At 40.5% G+C, this 16,237-nt stretch overlaps 1 protein-coding gene across 1 annotated transcript; it reads left to right on the forward strand.

Annotated features, from left to right (window-relative positions):
* Positions 1-727: 727 nt before the first annotated feature.
* On the forward strand, positions 728-1,774 carry LOC127094789 (uncharacterized). The gene has a single exon (XM_051033567.1). The coding sequence runs from the start codon at positions 728-730 to the stop codon at positions 1,772-1,774; it is 1,047 nt and encodes a 348-aa protein (XP_050889524.1).
* Positions 1,775-16,237: the final 14,463 nt, after the last annotated feature.

Below are 16,237 nucleotides of genomic sequence, written 5' to 3' on the forward strand. Positions count from 1 at the left end.
TGGGGTACATATCATGCACAAGTAAAGAAGAAATAGACTAAAGGAGGTATATATGAGGTTAGCAACGTTGACCATATGAACGCCAAAATGGATGCCCTAACCCAAAAAGTCGAAAGCTCAATTATAAACCCTACAACTACCGTAGCTGTAGTGCAATCCGAATGCGAAATCTGTGGAACACCAGGATATATGGCTGCCGAGTGCAGTCTACTAGATGAAAAAACCCATACCAGGCCAACTATGCCCAAGGAAACCCCTATTCGAACACTTATAACCCTGGATGGAGGAATCACCCAAACTTCTCTTACAAGAACAATGACCCTACTTTTTCCCAAAACTTTGCTCCTTAAAGACCAGTAGGTTTGCAAGCCCAAAGACCCACACAACCAATACAAACTACACCTTAGAAGTCAAACCTTGAGAAGATTATGGAAGATTTTATCACGAGTCAAACCCGACAGAATAAAGAAATCATGAACCAAAACGTCCATATTAGTGAACTAATTTCACAATTAGGAAACAAGGTTGATTCTATGGTGACCCACAACAAGATGCTTGAAACCCAAATCTCTCAAGTAGCACAACAACAAGATGACCAGGCTACACCAAAAGATTGTTCCCTGGACAACCTCAACCTAACCCTAAAGGCTATGCTAATGCTATTTCGTTGCGAAGCGGGACTCAATACGAGGGGTCTAACATTCCAGAACCACCAAAAGAAAATGTTATGACTACTCTAGAAAAACAAAAAGAGGAACCCGCAGAACCTGAAAAACAAAGAGAGAAGGATATTAATGATAAGGAGGAAGTGAATGATAACCAAGAAAATCGAACATATGTACTGTCGCCACCCTACATACCACCAATTCCATATTCACAAAGGCTTAAACAGACTAAACAAGACACCCAATACAAGAAGTTCATGAAAGTAAGTGATAAACTTCACATCGAGATACCTTTCACCAAAGTCGTTACCCAAATGCCATCATATGCCAAATTCCTAAAAGACATATTAACAAACAACCACAAGCTCGATGATCCAAAACCCTTAGAATGCAATGCAATTGCTGAAAACAAATTAGCCAAGAAACAGAAAGATCCTGGAAGCTTTTCGATACCATGTGTTCTAGGAAGATATGTCATAGACAAAGCATTACTGGATTTAGGAGCAAGCGTAAGTTTGATGCCTTTAGCAGTTTGTGAAAGACTAGACCTAGCAGAAATGCAACCAACTAAGATGTCCCTTCAACTGGCTGATCGATCGGTTAAGTACCTGATAGGTATATTAGAAGATATCCTAGTTAGAATCAGACAACTCTATATCCCTACTGACTTTGTCATAATGGATATTAAAGAGGACGAAGAAATCCCTATCCTTCTAGGTAGACCATTATTATCAACTGCTGGAGCCATGATAGATGTAAAAAGAGGTAAGATGACTTTCAAAGTAGGCGACGAGAAGGTAGAGTTTATCCTATCCAAATTTCTGAAAGCATCCACCATGGATGACTCTTGTTGTGAAATTGATATCATTGATGAATGCATAAGAAAATTGGATAAGGAAGAGCATATCGAAATAATAAAACTACCTTCGACGCCCATAACGGAAGACGATGGATTTAAGTCAGTTACACCTTACATTGACGATAGCCATAACGAATGCTTAGCACTTACCCCTGATTATATGCCGAGCATTAAGAAACCCACAATAGAGCTTAAGGAACCGCCTAAGAACTTGAGATACGATTACTTGATGAAGAATTCAACCATCTAGTTATAGTAAATGCCAACCTTAACAGAGGCGAAACTTATCAACTCTTAGAAGTCCTAAGAAGATACCCTGCAGCTCTAGGCTATACCATCTCCGACTTAAAAGGAATAAGTCCCTCTGTGTGTATGCATCCGATTATGCTAGAGGAAGATTCTAAACCTTATAGAGAACACCAAAGAAGGATAAATCCTATAATGAGTGCCGTAGTCAAGAGAGAATTATTAAAACTTCTAGATGCAGGAATTATCTAGCAAATCTCTGATAGTACATGGGTTAGTCCTGTGCATGTGGTACAAAAGAAATGAGGTGTCACAGTCGTACAAAATGAAAAAGGAGAGTCATTAGGAAAACACATAGAAAGCGGATGGCGCATGTGCATAGATTATAGAAGGCTGAACAAAGTCACCCGAAAGGATCGCTCCCCCTTCCGTTTATTGACCAAATGCTAGAATGTGTAGCTAGACACTCTTACTTTTGTTACTTAGACGAATACTCTGGATTTTTCCAAATCTCCATCCACCCAGATGACCAAGAAAAAAATAACTTTCATGTGTCCATACGACACTTTTGCTTATCGACAAGTGCCATTCGAACTGTGTAACGCTCCTGCAACCTTCCAACGATGCATGATGTCCATATTCACAAAATTCCTAGATGAAATCATGGAAGTTTTCATGGATGACTTCTCGATGTGCGGATCCACTTTTAAAAACTGCCTAGATAACTTAGAGAGAATCCTAGAAAGATGCGTACAAGTTTATCTGTTGCTAAACTGGGAGAAATGTCATTTCATGGCAACAGAAGGAATCGTCCTAGGACACATAGTGTCAAAAAGGGGAATTCAGGTCGATAGAGTAAGATAGAGATAATGGAGAACCTCTAACCATCCAAAATAATTAGAGAAATCCGAAGTTTCCTTGGACACTCTGGTTTTTACCGACACTTCATTAAAGATTTCTCCAAGATAACTAAACCCTTAACCGGCCTCCTAATGGAAGACGTCGAATTCATCTTTGACGAAAAATTTCTAGAGGCGTTTAATATTCTTAAGAAAGCACTAATCTCTGCACCTATTATGCAACCTCCCGATTGGAACTAACCCTTCGATATTATGTGCGATGCTAGTGATTTCACTGTAGGCATTATCTTAGGACAATGAAAGGATAAAAGATTACATGTGATCTACTAATCTTTGAAGAAAAATGTCTAGAGGAATTTAATCTTCTTAAGAAAGCACTAATCTATGCACCTATTATGCAACCTCCCGATTGGAGCCAACTCTTTGATATTATGTGCGATGCTAGTGATTTTACTGTAGGCGTTATCTTAGGACAACGAAAGGATAAAATATTACATGTGATCTACTATGCTAGCATAACCTTAGATGGAGACCAACTAAATTATGGTAATAACGGAGAAGGAACTCCCAGTTGTGGTATTTGCAATAAACAAATTCCGATCCTACTTAGTTGGAGCTAAAATCATCGTATACACAGATCATCCTGCCATACGATACTTATTAAGCAAAAAAGACGCAAAACCTAGATTATTTCACTGGATTCTATTATTACAAGAATTTAATTTAGAGATTCGCGATAAGAAAGGGACTGAGAACGCGGTAGCAAACCATCTCTCCAGGTTAGAGTACCTAAAATGACCATATCCCTATCAATGATGACTTTGCATATGACAGGATGATAACATCCGTCAATAATTGGATACGTCACGAAGAAGCCTTAGGTGAGGTAGTGCTAAAAACTAAATCTGCCTGTGTTGTGACCAGTGTACCTTGGTACGCTGACTTCGTAAATTTCCTTGCGGCTAATATATTATCTCAGGGATTGACGTACCAACAGAGGAAAAAGTTCTTCCTCGACGTGATACATTTCTATTGGGATGAACCCATTATCTTCAAGAGGGGAGTAGACGGTATTTTTCTTCATTGTGTTCTTGAAGAGGAGGCACCGAATATCATAACTAATTGCCACTCTGCCCCTTATGAAAGGCATGCCAGCACATCCAAAACTTGTACTAAAATATTCCAAGCAGGCCTTTATTGGCCATCTTTATGGCGTGATATGCATACCTTCATAATTAAATACGATTGGTGCCAACACACTGGAAACATATCAAGGTGCAATGAGATGCCCCTAAAGAATATTCAGGAAGTAGAAATCTTTGACGTCTGGGGTGTCAATTTTATGGGTCCATTCCCCTCATCTATGGGAAACGAGCACATACTTGTTGTTATCGACTACGTATCAAAATGGATAGAGGCCATCACCTTACCTACCAATGATGCACGGGTAGTAATTAGGATGTTTAAGAACTTTATTATCCATAGGTTCGAAACACCTCGCCTAGTTATAAGCGACAATGGATCTCATTTTATTTCAATAATTTTTTAAAAACTCTTGAACAAATATGGTGTGAGACATAGGGTAGATACACCCTATCATCTACAAACCAATGGACAAAAAGAAGCACCGAATTGAGAAATAAAATAAATTCTAGAAAAAACTGTCTCACTTTCCAGGAAAGATTGGTCCTCTAGACTTCAAGATGCATTATGGGCTTATAGGACGACCTATAAAACCCCTATAGGAACAACACCCTTCAATTTAGTCTATGGGAAGTCATGTCACTTACCATTCGAACTAGAACATAAAGCCTATTGGTCCATTAAGGCCCTAAACATGGACTATTTAGAAGCTGGAAACAAACGGCTGTTATATATCCAGGAATTAGAAGAACTCCGACGCGATGCCTATGAAAATGCTATAATATACAAAGAGAAAACCAAAGCATGGCATGACAAGTGTATCACAGGGAAGGAATTTTGTGTAGGCTACATAGTACTTTTATTCAACTCTAGATTACGCTTATTTCCTGGTAAACTACGTTCTAGATGGACCAGACCGTTCAAGGTAACAAGAGTCATGCCCTCTGATGCAGTTGAGATTAAGAGTCAATCAACTGACACGTTCATGGTTAATAGACAAAGACTGAAACACTACACCAACGGTGATATACCTAGCTATTATTCTCTCTATGACTTAATCGAACCACCATTTGCAACACAAATAGCCTGGTTACACCATTGTCGAGCTACCGATACTAAACAAAGCGCTGCTTGGGAGGCAACCCACAGTTTCATTATCATTTATTTTATTTTTGCAATTTTTTTCCTTTTCTTTGAATAATGGTGATTTATTTTACTCCTGCTAAGAAGATTAACTTTTAATTGATTACATTATAGGCCTAACTCCGACTAATTTTTCATACTAATCATTTAGAGATGGAAGGTACTATAACATGCAAGTTATTTTCAGAAACGAGGCTCAAAGAAGACGCTATGAAGTCTTGGCTTCACGAACCATTTCTCCAACTAGATATCCTGACTTCCCTAGCTTAATAGCTTTAGGCCTCTGTGAAACTGTGAAGTACATGTTCAACCAGCTCAGTTGGGACCATTTATCCTTCCACAAACACCCAACTTATAAGAACCTGACATTGGAATTCCTAAGCTCCCACCGATACAACCCTAATGTAGGAATAAACCGTGTTTAGGGCTTTTCTACCTTCCGACTCTTTGGGAAGGAATACCGACTAACACATAATGAGGTAGCCATACTTTTAGCCTTCTAGTGTGATCCCCAAGCCTCCACCGAAGTACTAGAAGGTGATGATATGCAATAGGATCTCAATTTTTTCTGGGGCAACATTACTGAAGATTACCCACCTGATTATGAACGAATGAACCCCTGTTAGCTAGAAAATTTCGACCTTGATAGCACGAAGCCAGGTCGACTAAGAGGAGGTCGAAAGTAGAACCGACGAAGGGGGAAACCAAGATAGTTGGGTCGACGAAAGAGGTAATTCTGTTGTAGTCAAAGGTAAGTGTACCATAATGGGAACTGATCGTGGAAAGAAGAAAGTGGGAAGTTACCAGCAACGTGGGTGATAGGCTCCGACGCGTGGCACATCATAAATGGATCATGAACTCTTAACAAGTATTTTTTGTTACTATTTAATTAGATGTAATTTTCATTCTGAGGGGGTGGAATTTGTAGCATTGTAATAGGAAAACAATTGAAATATCAAGCGTTTGAGAGAAAAGAGTTAGCTTCCTGCCAAAATATACTTCTGCTTCCACCTTTATTTTCAAACCCTTTAACTTGTCAAGTTATTTTCATTTTTTGTGTTCATTTACATCTTCATCTTGTTTTTATCCTTTCTTTCTGTTACTTCATTTCTCTATTTTGCAAACATTTCACTTATTGTTCTAGTATTCCAGACACTTTACCAACAAAACCATCATATACTTAACACATATCAGTCTAGGACTTTGTAGCCGGTCCTGCAAGCAAACCTCAATAGGAAGGCTAGAGATTATTACATAAACAAATTGGCACACATGGTGGGACCCGTTGTGTTCAGTATATGCAACTACATAGTGGAAATATGGTGTCACCACGACCACACGAAGAAATGTCTTCTGGGGGAGACACAATCACGTCAAAAACAACCGATGTTAGTTCCGACACTATACTTGTGGTTTCGACTGCATATAGTGGGCCAATTATAATATCGCGTCAACCTCAAACTCCAACGCCAACGATGATGGGAACTTAAGGGAAATATATTCCCAATTTTACAATCCCCATGCACAAAACGTTGAGAATGTCAACTGAGTTTATGGAAAGTATGCATAATATTGGTTCGACATTCAACGAAACATCATCGTCGCTATTCCCACACTACCAGGGGTTATGAACATTGGAAAACCAATTTGGTCGACCCCCGGGTTTTGGATTGTCATCTCAATCAGTCCCAACTTTCACATCAAGTTCTGTCGCAGTCATGAGACAACAGATGGATGAAAGTAATCATGAAATGGTCCACATGCTGACTCAGCAAATGGTCACCATACTGAGACCTTTAATCCATGATTCAAATCAGAGTTACCAACAACTGGAAACTCAAATGACCCGAATAGGGGATTTCATAGGGCCTCATAGAGCGCAAGTTCGTTAGAATCCCCTACCTCCACCTCTACTGGAAACCCCAGTCCGACAAGAGGGGATGGCAGATGAAACGGTCGAACAAGAATACCAGAAAGGCAAACAAATTCCTAGGGTGGCTCGAAGGCCTACCGTTGTTTTAGTTAATAGGAACCAGGATCCCGACCATGTGGTCAGGAAGATTCGACAAGAGGCAACGTCTGGGGAGAAAAACCTAGAGGCTTGTTGAGCGGATCATAGTGCAAAATGGGATAAACCCATGCCTACAGAGGCCGACATACTCTTCGCCTTTACTAGATTTTGTTTTACAAACAAAATTGCCTAGGGGGTGGAAGGTTCCAAAATCCACCAAGTTCGTCGGAGATACCAAATAATCTATCGTCTAACATGTTGCCAGATATCAAACTAAAGTTGGCGACATAGAGAATAATGAGGATTTAAAGTTGAAATACTTTCCAAGTTCTCTTACAAAAAATGTATTCACCTGGTTTACGATGCTACCTCCCCAATTCGTCCAAACATGGACGCAATTAGAGAGATTGTTCCATGAACAGTTTTACATGGGACAGTCGAAAATAAGTCCGAAAGAACTAGCCAGCGTCAAACGAAAGACCACTGAGTCATTTGATCAGTACCTTAATAGGTTTAGACTGTTGAAGGCTAGATGTTTTACTCAAGTCCCTGAGCATGAGTTAGTCGAGATATCCGCGGGAGAGTTAGACTATTCTATCAGAAAGAAGTTGGATACCCAATATCTGAGGGATATGGCATAATTAGCTGTCAGAGTTCGACACATCGAATGCCTGAAAGTTGAAAAGACCAAAACTGGTCGATACCATAAGAAAGAGAAAGTGTCCTATATAGCAGTTGAGGAATACTCTTCTGATGATGAAGAGTTTGTTGATGAAAACGAGGTCAACATGGTTGAACTCAAGCTTGAACCTCCTTACACGTGTAAAGTTTTAAAACCCTCGAACGGGAAAAATACCATTGAAGCAGAAAAAACAGATAAATACATTGCTAAAACTTACACGTTTGATATGTCTAAGTGTGACGAGATATTTGATTTGTTGGTTAAAGATGGTCAAATCGTTGTTCCTTAGGGTTTAAAGGACCCCCCCCCCCCCCCCTTAGAAAATAAAAAGAAAATGGGATTTTGTAAGTTTAATTACTTTCTTGGTCATAAAACTCATCAATGTGTTCTTTTCAGGGACTTGGCACAAAAAGCTTTGAAAGAAGGAAGGCTTCAATTTGGCAAAAGGCTAAAGATGCAAGTGGACTCTGATCCTCTAAAGGTTGAAGAAGATTTGTACTCTGAACCTCTTGAATGCATGATGGTTGGAGACTACTGATGGTCTTATGGAGTCTCTGGATGTTATTTCTCTAACTGAATCGTTTGAAGTACTAATGGTTGAAACTACTAATGGTTTCAACAAGAGAGATGAAGATGAACTGGAATCAGCTCATCCCCAAGCAGGAGAAAACCTAACAGATTTCCAACAGAAATGAAAAGTAAGTGGGTCAAAAGTGATGCTATGTCCAAGGTGTAGCGTTGTGTTCGACGAGAAAGCCGCTGAAAGATTGGAAGCTATAGAGCACCACGTCGAAACAAAGAATATAGGAGGCAGTTCCTACAGCCTCAACCAAAGACTTTTCTTCCTCCATTAGATATCCCACATGAGAAATGGGTTGAATCGGTGAACCAAAAGGGGGGCAAGATGCCAAAGTGGAGAGTGCAAGATTTAGAAAAAGAAACAACGACGCCAGAAAAGAAGGTGGAAGCAAGGGATTATGTAGTTTCTCCCAACTACAAGGGAAAAACCAAATGAACAGAACATAATGGAGGCGTTACCAGCAGAACAAAAAAGTTGGGAAGGAGGATCCGACTTTGCAGTTAAAGCCTGTCGAAACCTCTGGACAGAAGAGGAAATTCCCAAAAGGAGTGTGGATAGAAAAAGGAAAGATTGTGGCTAATCAGACAATTGCCATGATTGTTTATCCTACAAGGAAGAAATGGATGGTATCTTCCCAAAGTATGAAATGTTCGCCTCAGGTCGAGAAAAAGAAAGAGACAAAGGACTTGCTTAAATCGAATGAGGAGGAGCTTGAATACTCCCCTCAGTCGGATGAGGGGGAACTTGAATACTCTCCCTAGTCCGATGAAGAGTTCAACGAGGATATGTAAGACGATACTAATGACGACACTTATGGTGAATATTTCATCATTAACTGCGGCATCATATCAGTGTTTCCTACAGAGTATGATATGGTGTTAGAAGTCTCTGAAGCAGAGGAGGACTTCATGCCAGATGAAACCGTTGGAGGTAAACCACTATGCTATTAAGTTATGAATAATGACATGGTTGAGGAACAAAAAGCCATGTTCTAAAGACCTAGCCCAGGGATGATGTACCTGTAACACCTCAAAATTTGCCCTCTTCTCTTGGGACTAGCATTAACATATGGCATATCATTTTAGGTCATTAGGCATTTCATGTTGCATATCATGTGGTTACATTATGCAAGCTATCCTCCCAAGTCTTGATCAGAAGATGAGGAAGTTAAGTGCAAGCCTAGGGTTTTACTGACTGATCATGGCCATCTGAGGATTGGGCTGTGAATTAGGGTTTCGTGATTCTCAAGGGTGTTGGTCTTCATATTGATTGAATTGATACATCATCATCATCATGGTTGGATGTCATTAGAAGATTGAAGAAGATTCATTGAGATTAGGGTTTTGACCACTGGTCAACCCTAATCAGTTGCATTGGGCCAATCAGGGCATAATCAGGAGATGAGGTTTATGATGGATATGGGGTTCATTCTATGATTATATTGAGCTAATTGAGGCTAGGGTTTCACCCTTGAGCCATTTCAGTTGAAGATTGGGGCTCAGGTTGATCAATGCATTGCCAAATTCATCTATCAGCTGAAAAGTCAACTGTGGTCAACTGTACATGATCTGATGGATTTGGAGGTGGAAATGAGTTGGATGCACTTCATTCATGTTGGAACAAGTGTTGAATGGCATCTCAAAGCTTAAGAATGAAGAAAATCAAGTCAGAACAAAAACTGCCAAAAATAGAAGGTGGCTTGTAATTGAAGTTTCCAAAAATGGAAAGTTTTGGACCTCAAAGCCACGTGTCCAAGGAAGCTTCAAATGAAAATTTGTTCAACATGAAAGTTGTAGATCTTGTTCTCACCTTTTCAAAAAGTCCAAGAACTTGAAAATCCCATGTATGGTTGGAAAATTAGGGCTCAGTGAAATTCAAAAATGACCCATAATCAGGAGGCCGTAACTTCCACATGGTTTGTCCAAATTGCAAGTTCTTTATATGCACAAACTCCATTTGACATGTACTTTCATGGTGCATAATTGGATTTTCCCAAAAGTGGTCAATGCAAAAAGTCACTTTTCAACTGGACAGCTGAATTGGACCAGGGGCAAAATTGTCCAACTTTCAAAATAATTGGAATTTTTGAGTGGGGATTTTTTCTACACCTCATGAATGGCATTTGAAATGTGTTGGAATCATCACTTCATGGCTAGGCTTCATGGTTTGAGATTTGGCTTGAAAAATGAAATGGCTAAAATTGGACAAATGCATCCACAAGGTGAATTTGAGAATTACACAACCAATGAGCATGAGGCAAGTTTCTACAGCTCACATATGATAATTGGAAGGTGTATGTGCTGTCAAAACAGGTGGCATGAGCTGTCATGGTGAAATACCATTTTTACCCCTCACTTGAAATAACCATTTTCACTTAGCAATGCATTTTGGTTAATCACACATTTAAGCATGGATTAAGGACCCATATATAAACTTAATCATCTTCATAATCATAACAGAAATCACAGTTACCAAAATTGGATCTCAAAACCTCTCATTCTCTCAAAATTTCATCAAGAACACAAATCTTCAAATCCAAAATTCTTCACCAATTCTCAACCATTCTTCGAAATTTCTTTTGATCTGAACTCACATCATCATCAACATCAACTGTTTTGGAAGATTGGAGCATGAGGAGCATTGAACCGCGACTGTAGCATAAGGAGCATCCATGGTGAAATCAAGAATTCGCACACTAGAAGCAACATTAATGGAACCTGAGCTTGGAATTCAACTTCCTGAAGATTGCTGCGCTGCTGTTTTGAACTCATAGGCGTGGAAACATCACGAGCAATACTGCCATTTCCAGGTTTGAGGTTTTTTCGAATCTCATGATTCATTTAATTGATATATGCGTTGTGAAGCCTGTTTATCATAGATCATGGATATGTGCTTGGTTTTGCAAATGGATGAACCTAGGGAGAGATATCCGGATTCGAAATTATGAACACAAACCCTAAGTGAGTCGATCCGTTCGATTTAGGAACTTTTAGGTTGTAATAATGTGATATTCATGTTGTGCTCGATTAGACGGTTCTAACGAGTATCCCTTTGCTAATTTCCATGGTGATTTCGTGTTCTTCATTTTTTTCAAATTCTGGAAATGTTGTGTGATGAAGACGATGAACTGAAGCTGTTTGATCCATTTGGCTGTTTGAATTTTTGAATTTCGCGTTTCCCGCTCCCGCCACAATATATCACCAAAATGCCATTATCATTTTAATTAATTCATTTAATTATTAAAAAATTTGATAACACATTAAAAAATTCATAAAAAATAGGAGAAAATTCAGAAAATTGTGGAGATTTTTTCTATGACTTTGTTGACTTGTGTAGAATTTTTTTGACCTATTGGTCAAAGTTGTGCTTGGTGTAAATATCATTTGCCCTAGGGTTATTTCATACATGTCCATTTTTGCTACCTTTGACTAATTCCATTGTGAAATGCTCATATTGTAAAATAAATGTCTGAAAATTTTTGTGATGATTGTTGACTGGATGCTGATTATTTCCATGTAAATTTCATGAGTTTTTGATACCTGGCCATGGAGTTATGAATTTTAGAACTTAGGTGTGACAATTTGTGTCACACCTCTTTATGTCAATTTGCTGGATTTTTTTGAGGGGCCTAGACTTGTTAGAATGAAGTGAAATTTTGCATGATGGTTGATTGGTATGTTAAGATGCTGTATGAATTTTTGTGGAATTTTACATTGCATTTTCAATTTGATTGTGATTTTTCATTTCTGTTGGTCAATTGTGCAAGCTTGTTTGACATAGGTTGGTAGATTGAATGAGAAATGCTCATATGGTATTGGATTGTCATGAAATTTGATATGTTTGTAATAGACACATAATGTGACATCCCTGTTTTGGTCTCATCCATTTCTTTTTTGTTTTCATTGAGTTATGAATTTTTGAAGTGGAAGCATGTATTGATGATGTGATTTGGAGCCTATAATTGTGTCTGTTTTTGTTGATTTTCATTGACATGGTTCCATTTGCCCAATTAAGCTCAAATTTGGTGTGCCATACCTGGATTAGCCCCTGTTTAGGTGTAATTTATTTGAGAATTTTTGGAAGTGTTTTGGTGTGGATTTGAATGCAATAGTTCTGTTTGTATGCTTGGTGTTTCATGTGAACCAATGTGCCTTGTTTTGTGCATAACATGAGCATAATGAATGATATAAACATGAGTCCAAGGATGTTTGCTCTTGTTTGACATTAATTTGAGTTTGGTTGGTGAATACCTTGCTGTTTAGGAGTTTTTATTGCCTTTGGACCCTAGGCTTAGCCTAGTGGTCTAGTTGCTAATGTTTGCTTGATTTTTCAGGATCAAAGGCATAATGCACATGGAGAATGATTCAAATCAATTTTAATTGATGTTGTTGATGTTTGTACACTAACATAACATTGTTTTGTAGGTGATGAAGCTTAGGCTTAAGCTTTGAGCTTGCTTTGTTGTGCATTGCTTTGTATAGTTTGATTGATTGAACACTTGCTGTTTGGTTTTGTCTGTCTGATTACTAACTGTGTTTGATTGTTTCCAGGTACTTTAGTTGCTCAGTTCCTTGTGAACTTTTGCTTTGCGTTGCTTAAGCAACTTGCATTGAGGTAGGTCCTCTTGACTTCATGTAGTCTGGAGACCCGGCTGTTACCGGGCCGGGCAAATAAATGTCTGAAGTCCTCCTTAAGAGGCAATGATTGTGTATGTTTAATTTTAAGCCCAAGCAGGAAAAGTCCTTCAAGTAAGGCAATTGGTGGAAGGTAGGGACAAGCAGTCTGTCCCCCACTATTCAGTGAGTCTTCTCCTTGCTCCCATTACATGGTTGTAGCATTGAGATCAAAAGCCCAAGATCCTGTGCAGTGCACATTGTGTCAGAGTCATCGAGTATAGAAGGGTTCCCCTATTCTGGACCCATGCTCATTTGTCAGAAGCTCTCCCTGGTTAGGGATAAGAGCTGTGAGGTCTGATCCTCACTTCATCCCATCATCTGCTTCACCTTAGCCTCGTAATGGCAAGGTTAAGAGCAAACACAGCCTGTACAGACGATTGCTTAGGCAGTCAAACCTGATTGATTGAGCCCCCTTGTTTGGCTATAGTGCGTGTTATGTGGATATCTGATTGACATGCTTGTTTGAGATACCTGTTCTCATTTGATGATATATGATTGTATGCTTGTGTGCTAGCTTCTTTCCTGGTTAGGTTAGTTTGCTTATGCAAGTAGGTAGAAACCTGAACTTAGGGTGACTTTGCATGACAACATTAGGCTCGAGTCTCAGCTCCCTAGTGTCGTGTTTTCCCCGGTTTCTGGTTAGCAATTTTGTCCCTGCGTAGGGGAACTACATCGCCCTGATCCTCGTTCCAGACGAGGTATGTAGGCAGGTGGTCGTGCGAGACCACTCCGGGCAACCTTTTTCTTTTTTGCGTGTGTTTACTTGTTATCTGACTGTGTGTTTGGGTTCGGATGCCGACGTAAGCCCAGTGATTGGCAGTCGGGCTCCACGTTTGCCCTTTTGAGTGTGTTTTGGTTCGGATGCTGACGTAATTCCATCCAGTGGTTGTCGGGCTCCATGTTTGCCACCCTTGCTTGTTTGTATGTTTTGTGTTGTTTGGCGTGTGTAAGCCGAACTACAGTGGCTCTGATTCTTGTTCCAGACAAGATATGTAGGCATAAGGTGCGACGCCTTATCGAGCCCGTTTCTCCTAACCCCACCTGCGTTCCCCGTGTGTGTGTGTGATGTTTAGCAACCTATTCTTTATTCTAGGACGTGGATCCCGTCGAGTACGACGGACGTGAGGGGTGCTAATACCTTCCCCTTGCGTAACCGACTCCCGAACCCATTCTCTTGGTCGCAAGACCATTTCCTTTCCAGGTTTCTCTGAGCGTTTCCTTTCCCTATCTTGGGATAAATAACGCGCAGTGGCGGCTCTGTGTGTGTTTTGTTTTTAGGCTCGCCGGTTGATTTTTCGCAGGATGCGACAGCTGGCGACTCTGCTGGGGATAAGACGAGATGTAGACCTATGCTGGTCCATCGTCCCTAAGCGAGTCCTTCCTAGCGTTCTAGGATTAGTTTAGGTTGCTTGTTGTGTGATTTATTGCATTTATTATTCTAACCACTGTGTATATATTTGCATTAATGTCTGCATGCATCATACTATCATGTTGTTGCCATCCTCTTTGCAGGTGGTTCCTCTGTTTGGGGTGGGTGTTCTGAGTGGGGCTAAAACCCAGGCCCGAGTATACACCTAGGACTAGTGTGGTCTCATGTTCCTCATTTGCTGGATCAGCATATTGTTGCAACGTGACATACCACGAGCCAGACGAGGTTCATTTGATAGTGCTTTCCTCTGTGGGGTACTCCACTTTGGTTGAGTTACTTCATCTGAACTATTGACTCTGGTGACCGATCATTTCCCGGATCTTTGGTTTAGACGATCTCAGGAGAGCTGCAATGGCACACCCGAAAGGGCAAACCCATTGAGTATCTCTGCCCGATTGTCAAGACTATTGTCCGCCTTAGGATAACCTGTTTAGAATTTACCTGTGAGGGGAGGGTGATTCTTTCAGATGCATATTCAGATGGTGACTTTTGGTTCTGTGATTCAGAGACATATTTATAAGTTGGATTTATGATCATTTATTGCCGTGACGCCGGAGTGCTGTCCGAGATATTTATCAGTGGGGATCCGTTTATTTCAGGATTCCCCGGGCCGAGATATTTATCAGTGGGGATCCGTTTATTTCAGGATTCCCTGGGCCGTTTCAGATGGTGGTGGTGTGTCTGCTCAGAGACCAGTGATGATGATGATGTATCTGTCTTCCGTTTATTTCGGAACCCGTGGGTCAGATTGGTTACATTTCTCCTCAGATGGTTATGATCAGTTCAGAAATCAAGGCTGTGACTCAGAGCAACAAATGATCAGATGACTTGGAGGATGGCCCAGTGCATTGCATACATCTGCATCATTCTCATTTTGCATTCATCTGCACCTAACCTATGTCTGGCCATATGGGGAGTATTATGGATTGAGAATCTGGTTGAGAGACATCTTGAATTTCAGAATATGGATGTCAAAATGTTGTCTGTCTCGATGAAATCAGAATCCCGGACAGAATCTTCCTCATATGGATAGACGTTGCATTCATGCATATTAACCTGTTTGCTGTTTTGCAGGAATCATTGCTCGTGCTCGCAGAGTCGTACCGTTGCACTCAACACGCCCTCACAGATACTTCACCAGGCGCAATACACCCAGACTGATGGATCTTCCCAGCGCAGATATGCTTGAGCTGAAAGATAAGATGACTGAGCTGATCAACATCATGCAGGGTTTTGCAGTTGATCAGAAAGCTTTGGCTGACAAAGTTGAAAAGCTCGAGTGGGCTTCAGCTGTTAACAGTGTTGTTAACCTGGATGGTGTCTTCAACCAGGGGCTCGGTGGATCCAGAGACGGTGAAAAGAGAGCAACCGTGGGTATGGTGAACAACAATGCTGCTGGTTTTGGTGCTGGTGGTCAACCTGGGCCCGGTCTGGGGCATAATCTGAAGGATAATTTGTTCCCGCCTTTCTTTGGGGTGGATGATGACAGAGAGGAAGACAGGGAAGCAGACCAGTTTTCAGTGCACAATGAGCCATTCGGTCAATATGGTGCTCAGCCACAGAGTAAAGAGATTCAGTTGCTGGCTGAAAAGGTAAAGGCTCTGGAAAGCCATGCTACTCCGGGGTTTGTCAACATGTCCAACATGGGGCTAGTGGAGGGGATCGTGATCCCACAAAAATTCAAAGCGCCTGCATTTGACAAATACAATGGGAGTTCTTGTCCTGAAACCCATCTGCAAGCGTTTGTCCGAAAGATCTCTGCGTATACAACAGATCAGAAGCTATGGATGTACTTCTTCCAGGACAGTCTGTCCGGAGGATCCTTGGAATGGTACACCAAGTTGAAATCGGCTGACATCAAGAGCTGGCAGGATCTGGGAGATGCATTCTTTAAACAGTATCAGTTCAATGCTGATATGGCTCCTAGTCGTACCCAGCTGCAG

This window comes from Lathyrus oleraceus, chromosome 6 (genome assembly GCF_024323335.1).
Source record: "Lathyrus oleraceus cultivar Zhongwan6 chromosome 6, CAAS_Psat_ZW6_1.0, whole genome shotgun sequence".
In the NCBI taxonomy this organism is placed as follows: domain Eukaryota; kingdom Viridiplantae; phylum Streptophyta; class Magnoliopsida; order Fabales; family Fabaceae; genus Lathyrus; species Lathyrus oleraceus.